The sequence below is a fragment of the Lissotriton vulgaris genome, chromosome 12 (genome assembly GCF_964263255.1).
Source record: "Lissotriton vulgaris chromosome 12, aLisVul1.2, whole genome shotgun sequence".
Lineage (NCBI taxonomy): Eukaryota > Metazoa > Chordata > Amphibia > Caudata > Salamandridae > Lissotriton > Lissotriton vulgaris.
The window spans coordinates 32,488,344-32,503,942 of record NC_141700.1 but is presented as its reverse complement, the minus strand read 5'-3'; the positions used below and the strand labels follow the sequence as shown (position 1 = coordinate 32,503,942).

The 15,599-nt window shown below is 47.8% G+C and overlaps 1 protein-coding gene across 10 annotated transcripts in view; it reads right to left on the bottom strand.

Annotated features, from left to right (window-relative positions):
• The window catches only part of LOC147673142 (SURP and G-patch domain-containing protein 2-like), a 183,621-nt gene that overhangs the window by 14,181 nt on the left and 153,841 nt on the right, over nt 1–15,599 (bottom strand). For all 10 annotated transcript variants that reach the window (XM_086946878.1, XM_086946881.1, XM_086946883.1 and 7 more), the window contains 3 exons: nt 12,177–12,235; nt 11,431–11,573; nt 10,920–11,034 (listed from right to left, as the gene is read on the bottom strand). In XM_086946878.1, coding sequence (XP_086803004.1) covers nt 10,920–11,034; nt 11,431–11,573; nt 12,177–12,235 — 317 coding nt within the window. The remainder of the gene's footprint in view (nt 1–10,919; nt 11,035–11,430; nt 11,574–12,176; nt 12,236–15,599) is intronic.

Sequence of the window (15,599 nt, the reverse complement as noted above, 5' to 3'; positions counted from 1 at the left end):
GCCGGAACTATCGAGAGGCAGGGAGAGGGAGACCTGGGGCCTATCTCTGCACCAAAAGACGGGACCTCGAGTGGAGGACACGCCCGGACCGCTGAGCGCCAGCCGCCAAGGCCTGAAACTACCCCGGTGGAATTGCTCGTGACGCTGTCTTCCACAGCGCCAGAGACGGACTGGGCTAGGCTAGAGGTACTGTGTTCAAATATATGCTGGGCTGCCGAGACGGGACCCAGCCGGGGGCAGCCTGATTACCGCACCGCACCGGCTCTGCGGCCCTGAATGACCACCTGGAGAGGCATCGGAGGGTAGGGGGCACGGGAGTGCTGCGGAAAGGACAGGCCTGCTTCTCCCTCCTTCCCTCCCCCCCATCTCCCCCCCTGACACAGCCTGGGGTGAAAGATACTACAGACCACTGGGACTGGTGGCGCGAGACCACGTGGAAGGCCCAGGAACACTGTATATCGCCGCAGTCGCTCTGCACCGCGTGAAGAACGCCTGGACCCCTGCTGCGCGACATCGCTGGGGGGAGAGAGAGAAACAGCTGGAAACACTGCAGGTGGCCCCCCCCCCATGACTCCTCGGGACGAAGGCCAATAGGTGCCTGCAGCTGCCCACCAGGAAGTAACCCTACTCGGCGGGACATATATCCACCGACGACAATTGGGGACACGAGACTGAGGTTAACCCGAAAAAAGAAGGTATTGCTGCTGGGAGGCGACCTGCCCCGGGTCCCGCTCCTGGACACTGATCATCCCCGGAGGAGGCAGCCATGGTCCGGAAAGGGGCAAAAGCACTGGACGGCAAAGACCGTCCACCGGCGTGACACACCCTAGAGACCGGCCGGAAGGGTCCACGCAGACAATGACTACCCCAACCCTTACTGGAGACCAACAGATGGAAAAACTAGACCGGATACTGCAAGAAATCAGGGACTCCAGAATCGCAATGGAAGCACAGATGGGAACCCTCACCACTAATCTTTCGCTATTGAAAGACGATCACGGCAAATTAGCGGACAGAGTTAAAGACCAAGGTGCGACACTGACGGACCTCACCCAGACGGTGGTGGAACATACCACCTCCATCCAACAAATACAACAAGTGAAGTCCCTAATCGACCGCGTGGAGGATGCGGAAGGCTGCAACCGACGCAACAATATCCGCGTCATTTGGCTTCCGGAACGGAGCGAGGGAGCCCGCGCAACGGAATTCATGGAGCAATGGTTCCGAGATCATGTGACCACGGAAGGCCTGTCCCCGCTCTACTGTGTGGAGAGAGCTCACCGGATCACCACTGGACGGCCGAGACCGGGACAACCACCACGACCATTGATTGTTAAAATCCTCAACTACTGGGACAGAGACACGCTGCTTCAAAAGGCCCGGGAGAAGTCCCTCATTGAATATGAAAACAGGCGTATCTCGCTATATGCGGACTACACTAACCTAGTGCAAAAACAACGGTCCTCCTACTTCGAGATAAAAAGAGACTCCAAAAAGCCAACCTTCGCTATGCCCTACTGTTCCCAGCCCGCCTTAAGGTGTTACATGACAGTAAAACCCACTTTTTTGGGAACTCCTCTTAAGTGGAGAATGGCTAGAGGTAATGGACATTGAGGAGAATCCAGGACCGACTCAAGGATCGCGGCCAGCGGCTCCAAGGACGGCTCAGAACACACAGGAGGAGCTTCCACCACGCAGACTGCGAGATCGAAACGACGTAAGCCCACTAAATCCCAGCAGCAAGAAGGCCAGAAAGACCCTGTCGCAATGGTGGGCTCCTTCCGAGAAGAACGAGAGATAATCAACACGGACACCGAAGATAGTACATTGCACTCAGACTCAGACCATAGTATGGTACTGTTCCCGACTAACGCCAAGAGCAGCGGATGAACTTCTGGACAATGACCAGGAGTAACTGCCCAAATGGATGGGGCCTGAAGCCCTAGGACCTACTGATATCCTTTATCTGTTGTATAATGCTTGAAATGCTGAGTTGAGGGGGGGGGGAGGGGGCCTTAAGCGGGAGGAACTGACTTTGTTATAATATCTGGATGCTGAGGTTCATTTATAGATGATTTGTTTACCACATGGTAGTTGCGACTGATGGACCTCACAACCTACATTCCCGCAGAGAGGTGTGGCCCAGTGATACGAAGGCGGGAAAACCCCCCTAGTGGCTACCAGTAATAGATACTTGTAGAAATAAACCTCCCTGGCGGCACCGTTGAGCCGGCAGCGCAGAAATGTGTGACTTTGTGGACACAGCACATGCTTAGTCGACCCCCCAAAGGCGTATGCACCAAATATTGTTTGGTTATGTTTTGCATTTTCTGGTTTGGCACAGCAATGTTCCTACGCTCCGCCTATAGAGTTCGAGTTTGGGGAGGGATGAAATAAGTCTCCTGGCTAGCACTGACAATACAAACATTACAACACGAGGCACTGTCCATTATGGCACCTGCATCCAAGTATGGCTGATATGAAGGGAAAATATAGGCTGGCTACCTGGAATGTACAGGGGCTTGGAGCAGTACAAAAACAACATAGAATACATGCTTTTTTGCTTCGCCAACAGGCTCAAATAGTATTCCTATAGGAATCCCACTTAACACTGTCTGAAGCACACACATTACGAAAGAAGTGGAGGGGAACTATATTTTCTACAACATACTCGGCCTTTTCCAGGGGGGCTACCATATGGGTGCGACACAGCACCCCTTTTGTGGAACTTGAGAGGAAGGTAGATGACCAAAGACGATCTATATTGGTGAAGGGCACGCTGGACGGTACACTGCTGGTCCTGGGCAGCATCTATGCCCCGAACTTCGACCAAGATAGATTCCTTGCAAACGTAGGCCGGGCTTTCGCTGACTGGATGGACATCCCCTGGATTTTGGGTGGGGATTGGAACCTGGTACTGGATGTTGATCTGGACAGATCGCACCCCCCCTCCAGACAACAGGTGTACAAAAGATGGCTGACTCCTTTAGAACTCTGCTCCAGGGATGCGGACTGACAGACATATGGCACACCCTGTACCCAACACACAAGGAATAATCTTACCATTCCCCAGTGCATGACCTACATACTCGCTTAGACAGATTTGTGTGTACCAACTCTCTGCTGTCCAAATGTACGTCCTCAGACTACATAGCTAAAACCTTTTCAGACCACAGACCGCTGACACTTGATCTACACTGGGGGAGGGTGCCAACACCGGTACCCACCTGGAGACTTAACCCACAGCTATTAGAGGATGACCCATCGGATACACTAAATAATTACTTCTGAGAGAACTGGGACTCTGCGTCCTCGAACCTACTGGTGTGGGACGCCATGAAGGCTGTGATAAGGGGGGATGCTATCGGCCAGCTGGTGGGAGCCAGACAGGAAATTCACAGGAAACTCTGAGAGGTTGAAGACCGCCTGAAGGAATTAGAGACGGCGGCGGGAGTAGACTCTGGGCGTAAGGGGGACTTACAGTTATGCAACATAGAGCATGCGGAACTCCTGGAAACACTAAGATTCATTGATCACAAGGATTATTTGAGACGCCAGCAGGCGGAAGCAGACAGGTCTGGGGCCCTGCTGGCTCGCCTAGTACGAGACAACCCCGAAGTCCCAGTGATTACTAAAATTAGGGATGGAGAGGGAAGGGAGATGTCCACACAGTCGGATATTAATGCTGCATTTAGGGTCCATCTGGAGAGGCTATATGCCCCTCCCCCGAGGGTGGTGGAGACGAAATGATAGAATGTCTAAGAGACTTACCGTTCCCAACCCTGACCCGGGACGAACAGACCGAGATGGACGGACCCATTACACAGCAGGAAATCAAAATAGCCATTCGCTCCCTAAACCGAGGTAAAACTCCCGGCATGGACGGGTTGCCTGTAGAATTTTATCAGACTTATTCCGCAACGCTAGTACCCATTTTAGAGAGTATTTATAAAACGGCTTACGAGGTCGGTCACCTGCCTGCCACGACAATGCAAGCCTCAGTGATATCCATACCAAAACCTGGCAGGGATACCCTTGACTTGACTAACTACAGACCCCTCTCAATGCTCCCCACTGAGTATAAAATACTTAGCAAAGCTATTGCTATGCGAATACAGGCCCACCTCCCTACCCTAATACGCCCAGACCAATGCGGCTTCCTCCCAGGGAGGAGTACTTCCCAGAATACGAGGAGGCTCCACGCCCTCATGTCAGCCACGTCAATGGATCTTCTCAGGCCGGATGCCTCCGGCAGGCATTGGACTCCCTGACATGGGAGTTTACGTTCGAGGTCATACGGCGTTTCGGCTTCCCCGACTCCCTAATAAAATGGATTTGTTTGCTGTATACGAACCCGACAGCTAGAGCACGCACAGGCAGGTATATCTCAGATAGCTACGATATCTACAGAGGCACCCGGCAAGGCTGCCCGTTATCACCCCTGCTGTTTGTACTGACACTCGAGCCCCTGGCGATTGTGCTCCAGACCCGAATGGGCGAGGTGGGTATTTCCATTGGGTGAACGCATAATCTGATATCAATCTACGCCGATGATATCTTATTGTATCTACGAGATTTGGACGGGAACCACACAAGCCTAGCAACCATCTTTGACCGTTTCAAGACCGTATCTGGCCTGGCCATTAACCCGACGAAATCCCTAGGCTTCTATTTCCGCGAAGGGCAACAACCCTCCCACATACAATTTGGTGATTACCGGATCCAAATAGCGCCAACCACATTTAAATACCTGGGCATTAATGTTTATAGAAGACCGTAGGACCAGATTGAAGGTGATGTGCGGAAGGCCATTAATAGCCTCCGGAGTAGTGTGAACTTCTTGACGTCCCTGCAATTATCTGTCATGGGTAGGATAGCAGTTTCGAAGATGGTCATGCTCCCCCGTATACTGTATTATTTCGTAAACCTGCCGGTCCTCCTCCCACACCACATATTTGCTACACTAAACACGATCCTGATTACTCTCATATGGGGCCCTGGGCGACGACGAATAAGCCTCAAAAAGCTACAACTGAGCACCAGACAGGGGGGCCTTGGTGTACCAGACCTACAGGGTTACTACTATGCAAGCCAGTTGCAGTGGTTGTCACGATGGGTGGCGGGTAAGAACCTACACGAAATTGACATCACACTGGACCGATTAGCACGGGGAGAGCTGCACTCCCTTCTGTTGCCCAGAGCCAGGATCCCTCGAGACTGCCACCCCCTGCTACATACTGCTCTAATGTGCTGGTGAAAGGCGTTGGCGTACATGGCAGGGACCACACCTTATGCAGATAACATTCCCCTGTTAGGGCTCCCAACACCGCAGGGACGTCTGACGCAACGCAGGTTACAACCTTGGGCAGAGGCGGGAGTGGATAGAGTGGGTGACCTGTTCGGGATGACACACTACTGGACCACGCCTCCTTCGCGCAGTCAACAGGAGACCCAATGAGATTGTACTTCCTACATGCTACAGTGACACACTATGTGCGACGCACATGTGCCCCACAACGCAGCAAGCCAGAACAACATGAACTAGTGCATCTCCTTTATTATATGGGGGCTGGGGGACGTTCCGTCTCCTCACCCACGCACACAAGGCCCTCTCCAAACTAGGACCCGACTGCCTCAACACACGACTGTCCTTCTACACACCCACCCGCCAACTAAGATCTTCCAACCAAGCGCTCGCCACAGTTCCGCGCATCCACAGATCCACCATGGGAGGAAGATCTTTCTCCTACCTGGCGGCCAAGACCTGGAATTCTCTCCCCACCCAACTCCTACTCACACAGAACCACCTTTCTTTCAGAAAGGAACTTAAAACTTGGCTATTCGATAAATAACGACCCCCCTCCCAAAAGCGCCTTGAGACCCTCTGGGTGAGTAGTGCGCTATACAAATTCCTGGACTTGAACTTGAACTAGTGAGATGGCTCTACACAGGCATTAGGGAACACGCTGCTCTACCTCTGACCGCACTCTGGGACACCTGGACTCTAGACACGAGAGAGGCTGTGACGGACGGGGCCTGGAAGATTGTCCTGGAACACCAGAGGAGGGTGTCCAGAAACGTCAAATTCATACAGGCTATGGTACTGCATAGAGCATATCTCACCCCCCAAAGGCTCCATAGGATGTTTCCCGCTTCCTCCATAGTTGTCCCCGGTGTCAAAGGGATGAGGCCGATCTCCTCTATATGCTGTGGACATGCCCACGAATATGCAGCTACTGGGGGACAGTCCGCCATACACTAAACACTATCACAACTTTGCAGATCCCGGAGGGGGCGCTGCCTTGTCTGATAGGGCACAGGAAAAGATCAAAGACCCAAAAAGCCAGCTGAAGCTCTTAGACTTGGCACTCTTGTTGGCACTTAGAGTCATAACTATGAGGTGGAAATCAGCCAGGCCCCCCGAGTGTAGAGGTGTGGTGATCTGATTTGCTGAAATGGGGCAGGGTGGAGAGTGTAACCCTGCGTAGAGAAGAGGAGAAGGGGCTCCGGAAACACCCAATTGCGCAGGAATGGGAGCGGATGCTGCTGGAGATAGAGGATGTGGACCTAGAGCTCTCACAGGAGAATACCCCATAACCAGATTTACAGGGTGAAGAGCAAGGGAAATACAGAGTAGGAATATGACCGCCAAATGTACAGGTTAGCCAGCTCCACGCGAATACAGTTTTCTGGACAGAATAGGGTCACCATGTCAAGGAACACAGTGCCTAACCAAGGTAGAAGCCAGGAGACGTATAGGGTGGGGGGGGAGTTGGGTGGGACAGGGATTAGTTATGAGGCGATAATGTAATGCAAAAAGATCATTGATGTAATACGCATGAGTCAACTTGAACTTAATGTAAAAATTGAGAAAGATTACATGTTAATCAGCCAAAGTTAATGGGAGAAAACGAGAAAAGAATGTTGGATGGTAATATGTATAAATGTAAAATGAGATACTGGATGCAGTCACGATAAAAGTTTAAAAAAAAACTCGCCTTGGAGAAGTCATCTCCGGTGTTACCTGCCGTTTCAGTGTGGAAATCTGCATTTTTTGAATCGTCGACGACGTCGTCGAAAGAAACGAAGAAGCCATCGTCGTCGAAGGATCCGTCGACGTAATCGTCGACGCTGGAAAAGTCTGTCGACGGTACTTTTATCGCCGACTATGGATGGATCGTCGACGGCGTCAAGCTCGTCGTCATCAACATCACTGCTGTCGTCGACTTAGTTCTCGTCGTCGAAGCGGCCGTCGACAGGATATTCGTTGACATGATAGTCGACGTCGAGAAGATAGTCGACGAACAAGAAGGCATTTTAAATGTCGACGCAGTCATTAAAGAGGTCCCGTCGACGGAGACACCGGAACACTCAAATCCTTATGAGAGACAGTCGTCGACGTACCTCCAGATTTCGCCATCGACGGACGCTGTTTTTTGTCCTGTTTAGTCTCTTGAGTGACCGTTGAGAGTTTCTTACCGTCCTTCTCCTTCTGGGATGTTAGTGAAGGAACAGAAACCTGCTTTCTCACCTTTTTGGCTGTGTCCTTTTCAGCAGCCTTTCCCAGCCTCTCCTTTTCACCTCGGTGGAGGTGAGGAGATTTCATGGGACTAACCCTTCCAGATCTATCAGAGATCTTTTGGTGGGTTTTGACAGGGGGCTCAGATGAAGTAGAGGGAGGAGACCTATCCCTCTTTTTAGATCTTCTGGAGGAAGCTATGGATGTAGAATCCTCCTCATCTGAAGACAGTACTTCCTTCCGTGCCTTCATCTTCTCTAGCCAGGTCAACAATCGGCCCTCCCTGTCTCTCAAAGTCGTCGTTGAAAAGGTCCTACAGATTTTGCAATCTGTGGCCTTGTGATCAGGATACAAGCAATAAATGCAGTCCTAATGCTGGTCTACCACAAAAAGCCTCTTTTTAGCACAGGTAGCACAGGCCCTGAATAAAGCCTTCTTCTCTTTATCAGACATAGTAGAGTTTGAAGAAAAAAGTTGAAGAATAAAGTTGAATAGAAAGAAAAACTGAGCAGAGCTCAGTGGAGACTCCCTTGCACAACGTGCGGTAGAAAATCTGAGGCTCTGAGGCTCTCTCAGGAAGGTTCTATGGGGTGAGGCTATTCTGATTGGTTGTTGAGGAAAGTTTGGGCTCTTTTACACAAAGAGGGTGATATGCTACAAAATGAGATGAGGCCTAGGCCTGGTTTTTCTCTTTTGTACCTATGGTTATGTTATTTTTTTTATTTCCAGAGGCTCTCATTCCGACGACGGGGAATGATACAACAATAAATAATAATGGTTCTGTCGGACGGAAATACACAGCAGTATAGTATTCCAATTGTGTTATTTGTATAATTCGTCCCTAATGAGGGTACAAAGATAGTGGTACCTATACCAATATAATCACACACACTGACCACAAAACAAAATTAAAGTGAAATTTTACTCGTACACTTTCATATTCTCTGTATTTAAATCAAAGTATTCAAGTTGCTGTCCATAAAACAAACATAAAACATACAAAACACATAAATTCTGTGCAAGACTGGTACACAATTAAACCAACATATAAAATTGTCAATTCATAGACTTATTGGCGATGACAACTATATGTACAATAATCCAGTAGGTACATCAATTAATTCTTGGGTCCTAAACGATTTTTAATAGTTGGTTCGTGCAAGAAGGGAAAGGACACATTCCCTTCTTGCATGAACCAACTATTAAGAACTAATTGATAGTGGTCGTCGCCAATAAGTCTATGAATTGACAATTTTATATGTTAATTTGAGATGGCTTTAAAAGCAACCAAGTGACCGCTTTTTGTACTAGCTGCAGTCGCTTGATAGGACTCTTAACACCCAGATACAGAATGTTGCCCTAGTAGTCGTGACAGGATCAAAGCGTGCATCGATGTTCTTTGTGCTGGCATTGGAAGGCAACCTAAAATCTCTCGCAGCCATCTGAGCATTCCGAAGCAGGTAGCCACTACCATAATGATCTGGGTTTGACAGCTTGCTGTCTAGTGAGAAACCCAAAATCTAAACAGCTCATAGTGGCATATATAGTGGCAGCAGACCAAACTGGACTTAGGGTGCAGGGATGTAGGGTGTCGCCTTTAATAGTAATGCAGATAGGTCTGGTCTAGTCAACACCTTCACTATTAATCAAGGCAAGTCCCTCCAAAGCCTAATTCCCGATCCAGAGCTTCAAAACGCCCCAGTCAAGACAGCTTTTAAACTTCAAACACCAATGAAAGTGTGTGCCCAGGCATGGGTTAGTTACACACAGGGCAACGTCCGCACGATTACCTGTTCAGGTAGTCACATTTCCTTCATGGAAATTGGTAGGAGGTACAAGTACACAGAAGAGTGGGACTCCCTCCAAAAACTAGTCAACTGTGCTAAATTTGCACCATGAAGGGGACACTAGATGACTGTAGCTGCCACTCCCACAACCAGTGTTAGACCGGGCTATACAATGTCAGAAAGTACTGGCAGTGACAAGAAATGCAGGTTAGTGTCTCTTATGATGTCAGTTGAGCAGTGTTCTCCTGGGAAAACTGCTTGTAAATAAATAACCTGCAACAAGCCACTTTATTATAAAGTCCAGGGCTGGAACGAGGGCTTACAAAGCAATCAGGTAGTGTCAGACAGCTGGTCCGACAGGTCAGTGTGTGTGTTTTAGGATGTTTTGGGACCTGCTGTATAGTCTGGTGGGCCAGACTTCATTGCTGATTTCCCCGATATCATTCATTGCCTGCAGAATACCTACAGTCTCATGCCTTGCAAACACCTAGACAGCACATCTTTACAAGTTCTAAACTGCCCCTATTTGCCAGACTTTGCCGCTTATTTTGGTACCTGGCCCCATTTTCTGTCCCAGTCCGACCCTGCAAAAGGCACCTCCACCGCTTCAAGGGAAACCTTGCATCTGGTCGGATTATGACCATTCCGCTTCCCTCGAAGACTGCAGTTCGGTAAATTGAGCATTACCTTCTACCTCTCGATAACCTATTTATCTCACCTGCTCAGACTCTGTGTGCAAAAAACACACAACGCCTGCAGCACAGTATCACTACCCATCCCTCAACCTTCAATTATATTTCTGGTTCCTGAGACACCAAGTCGGTCTGGTAATCACCAGAAGCACAAACTCACTACTTCCAAGATTGCAACATTCTCCGCACAGGTAAGAATTATTTTTTTTGTATTTGCTGAAGTAGAGTGTAAACAAATGAAGCGAGTAGCCTCCAAGGTTTATGAGCATGACCATGTTTGGCACAGCCATTTACCTTCTGCTGCATCTTGAACGTTCAGCTGACAAGATAATGAGCACTTATGGCTCCTGCGTCAGAGTCCCTGGCTGAATCAAAAAGGGAAGAGGGTGACTCGTATTCCAAACACGCAGTCTAGTGGAAAACCAACCAATCTGAGCTACAACCCTACAGTCAGTAGCCTGCAAAACGTTTGTCTAAGACTGAGTTTGCATCTAGTGTTGTAAGAAGAGGCTCCAGCAGAGCAGTGTACGCTCTACTGGCAAAGCTAAAGCCGTGAGCATAATCTATGTTAACAGGGATATTAGCAAGTTATTATAAAGTATTGCCTAGGAATTATCCACTTTTTTTAAATCCACAATTCTAACACAGAGACAAATGTGGACTGCCTTAATTATCAAGCTTGCTGCTCAAAATTGACAACTCCCAGTAAAGTTATAGGCAGGATTAAAGTCACAGGATCTGGGGTGGAAGAAGAACACCATTATTTTCAAGTGTAATCCATTTTTGGTGAGGAGCAAAATGTCCAACTGAAACACAGATGGCAGAATCTGCTCATTTTGGCCCCACCTTTCAGCCATGTCAGAAAACTCAGCTGATGTAGGAAGTAATTTAGAAGCTCGCTTCTACCACCTTTGAACCTACCTAATTAGTTTGTTTCTGCTTGTGCAGCTGCATCATTCTTTGACGGAAAGAATCAAACGTATCTTCCTGCTTTACAATCACCTCGCCCAAGCCCTCCCCTCTTGAAGTTGTACCCCTGCAGAATAAATTGAAGAAAGAGTTAGGCAATTTAGAATCACATTCATAGACATGAGCAACTATGAAGAGAGGAGGGAAAGTATACAGTCAATATAACCCCAGACGCCCCCTGAACCTGGCACCCTCCTAACATTCCCACTCAAAGGGAAGAGGCAAATTTACACCCCCTCCAAGTATCAGTTCTAGAGACAACTTGAATCATGCAAGAGCACTGCATGCAACACCATATCCTATAAAGTAGTTTCCTGAACACAGTAACACAATCCAACTTACCCTTAAGTGGAAAAACCAAACTATGCAGCAATCGCTGTCCTTAATATCCCCCAAACGTTTACCATGTCCCCAAAGAACACACAGAAACCCGGAGCGACATCAAGACATTGCCACAACATACACTTTGACCGGATCTTTGATCTCAGCGCCTTCAGATCCAAGGCCTTCGCCCTCCTTCCAGCCCATTTTACTGCGCATCTGGAAGCCCACATTCTTGTCAGTTAGTTTCTTGTTGGCGTGCTCCAAGTCTCTTTTTTCTGGTTTCTACATTGCAGAAAAAAAATAATTGGTAATCGCTTAGAAAACACATTACCTAAAACCCACAAAAGAAACTACATATTATAAAAACAGGAAACCACTCCCGTTTTCATATTCACAAATGAAGCCAGGAACAGCCATCCTGTAACAAAACAAAAATAAAACCCCAGCAGGCGAATGATCAGAGCTCAAAATAAGGAAACAAATCATCACCTTGAACTAGTTATCTTATAATAGTTCTAGTGGGTGGGATGGAAGAAAAGAAAAAAAAAGAGCTATTGAAGTTTCCCAAAAACCTGTTTTCATTCAAGGGCTTAAAAGGGAGTGCGGGAGATATGGCCATTGAAAGGCGTATTTGGCCAAGCCTGTGGCATGGCTCAGAGCAGTGGCATCACAAATCACTACAGAAGTAAACAACTCTGAAGGGGAGGAGAATGAGAACATGCAGAAAATGAACAACTCAATCTCCTTCCTCTCCGTTTGTTATTTATATTTTACGTAAGTGATCAAACAATAACCGAGGAAAAAACAGAATCAAATTGGCGTTTACTTTGTGCTGTGATCTTGGACATTAACCTAATAATAGAACATAAGGAAAAGCAGCATTACCTTCTTTTGTACTGGCCTTCCTTTTGGCCTTTCATGGGCAATCCTAACAGGATCATGAACTAGGGGAAAGAAAACATGAAGCCATTATTCTCCTACTGAGGAATCGCTAACGCAGATGCCATTTAGATTATCCCATAAGCAATTCAGAATACACTTCAGTTGTGGGGCCAGATTACTAGATTACACCAAGAGAATTAAAAACCCAAGACTGATCTACAGCGCCTTTGATCTAGCACCTTCGCAGCACTCTGGAAACATGCTAGCACAATATACTCCATGTGCTCTGGTTAGCTCAGGCTACAGTGGGGCAGGGTATTACAGCCCGCATTGACAGAGTATTGCAAATCTTCACACTACAGAGAACCATAAAGTAAAAAAAAATTAGAACCGACTACAAGCAAATTACCCAGAGAAGGCTGCTAGTCAGTGGGGGATCACACTTATGTGGGTTCACAGTTATAATATTACACAGAGTGAACAATAATTCCTTTATTCTTCATTATTAGTGCGACAGAAAAAAAGCAGCTCTTTGGGTTCAGCAGCCTGAGAGCCAGCAGCAGGAACGGACTGTATTATTATTTATTTATTTTTTAGAGGTTTTATATAGCGCTGGCTGGACCCGGGGGCACCAGAGCGCGTTACATATTGTGAACCAGAAAGTAAAAACACAGGGACCCAAAAACCGAGCACTATAGCATATACACAACATATAAGTCAACATATGGGGGACTTCAGGAAGATAAATCTGGGAAGACAAAAAACACCATACTGTGGAGAAAGTGGTAATTATAATTACATAGGCACAAAAATTAAGAAGAGCGCTGGGAAAATAGGGCAGTAAGGTTGATAAGGAAAGGGAAGGTAGGGCAAAAATTGGAGGGGGTTTGGAGAGGGGTGATGAGGGCTGAGGGTTGACGACGGACGGGGGTGTAAGGGAATGTGAGGGTGGTAGACAGGGAGAGGGGAGGTGATGAGAGGAAGGGCGGGTAGGGCAGGTCGTTTGGGAAGACGAATCTACGGTCGGACAGAGGTGGCCGGTGTAGGGGAGCAGATAGGGATTAGGGTCCCCAGTATTTATTGAGGAGATGTAGTTTGAGTTCTTTTTTGAAGCTAGAATAGGAAGGATTGCATCGAAGTTTAGTAGGCAGGGCATTCCATATGCACGGAGCATTGCCGGAAAAGGATCGAGACCGAGTGGATTTCTTTTTCATAAGGGGGGGATAAGAAGGAAGGAGTTAGTGCTTCTCAGGGATCAGGAGCAGCCGGCTTTACTAAGTTTGTTAGTGAGGTAGGATGGTGTGTTCTGATGGAGTTTTGTGTGTAATGCAGGCTGTTTTGTAAGTGGACCTACCTTCAATGGGGAGCCATTTAAGGGTTTTGAGGGCAGGGGAGATGTGGTCGAATCGTTTGCTGTCTGTGATAAGCCTCACTGCAAGGTAGAGAACAGATTTTAGAGGTTCTAGGTGGATCTTGGGAATTCCAGTAAGAATGGCATTGCCATAGTCAATTCGAGAGAGTACAAGGGATTGGACAGCTAGTTTGAAGTCATCTCTTGGGATGAAGGGCTTGATTTTCTTAAGGTGGCGGCGAGTGAAGAGGGCTCCTTTGGCAGAATTGTTGATGTGGACCTTGAGGGTGAGGACGTTGTCAAGGGAGATCCCTAGTGATTTGACTGAGTCGGACAGGGATAAGGAGCAGTTGAGGGCATGAAGGTCTGTGATCCAGTTCTGAATGGGGAGCGGATTGTTTTTTGGGGAAAAAAGAATAATTTCGATTTTTTGGGGGTTAAGTTTGAGGTGGTTCATGTAGAACCAGGTTTGAATCTTGATGAGGGTGTTGTTGAGGTGAATGATGTCGGCATGAGTTTTAATCTTATAGTAGAGGTGGGTGTCGTCAGCATAGAGATGGTAGTTAATCCTGGCTTGTTTGAGAATGAGGGTAAGGGGTTCCATGAAGAGGTTAAAGAGAGAGGGAGAGAAGATAGATCCTTGCGGAACTCCTAAGGAGATGGAGGTAGGGTTAGATAGGCAGTTCTGGACTTTGATTTGTTGAGTGCGGTGTTGAAGGTAAGAGACAAACCATTTGTGTGTCATACCATTTAGGCCAAATCTATCTCTAAGAATATTAAGTAGAGCAGGGTGATTAACAATATCAAACGCTGCGGACAGATCAAGGAGGATCAGAAGGCTAGATTAGTTATTGTCGAGCGAGTGGTGGATGTCGTCTACAATGTTGAGCATGGCGGTTTTCGTGCTGCATCCTTTCCTAAAGCCAGATTGGAAGGGGTCAAGTAAGTTAAATTGGTCAATGTGTCTGTTAGTTGGAGAAGGACGCATTTTCAAGGGCTTTATAGAGAAGGGGAAGGTTGGAGATGGGACGGAGATTGTTGAGATCATTTGGGTCCGCCAGTGGATTTTTGATAATGGGGGAAATTTGTCCAAGTTAAAGGGAAGAGGGGACACAGCCGGTGGCAAGGGAGGTGTTGATAATAGCAGTCCAGGGAGGGGTGATGATATGTTTGAGGTTTTGGACAAGTTTGGAGGGGAGTGGGTCTTTGGTGTGGGAGGAAGGTTTAAGTTCGGTAACTATGTTGAAGACTTCTCTTTCAGTGACAGGCTGGAAATTAAGCCATTCGGCATTATTTTTAAGGAGAGTGTTAGGTAGCTTAGGGTCCGGGAGAGTGTGGGGCAGGGAAGGGAGAGGGAGATCAGAGTTACGATGGGTAGTAGCGGGAGTAAGGGGAGTTATGATGGAGGGGGGTAATAAGAGAGATGTCAGGAGTGGTGGTAGGGATCACAGTAGGGAGGAAGGATTGCTCAATCTTTTTAATTTTGTCAGAGAAAAAGAGAGCTATTTCCTCACATATAGTCGTCGAGGATGGTGGGACAGGGGGAACAGAAACAGTTTGATTGCGTACGATGTTGAAAAGTTCTCTAGGCCTGTTCTTAGCTCGGTCTAGTTGAGTCCTCAAGAAGGAAGCTTTTTGTCTCCAGATGTGTTTTTTGTATGACGACCTAGCAAGTCTGAGGCGGGCAAGGTTGGAAGGGGAGGGGTGCTGTCGCCAAGATCTCTCCGTCTGTCTGAGTGTGTGTCTTTCCTTGTTTAGCTCTGTGTTAAACCAAGATTTTGAGGGGATATTTCTTTGGTTTTTGAGTTTAAGCGGGGCTAGTATGTCAAGGGTATGAATGACAGCTTTGTTATAGTGGAGGGGGGGGGGGGGGGGGGATGGCGAGAAGTTGGGCATGGAGGTTGGATTCAAGTACGCCGGGAGGAATGTGACTAAGATTTCTGGTCAGCTTCATGGGTTTAATAGTTTTGGTGGGCGGGGGAAAGGTTTTGGTAGTTATGTAGAACAGGATGAGGTGATGGTCGTACCAGTCAATGGGAATGATGTTAGATAGGAGGGCTAGATCCTTGCTGGTA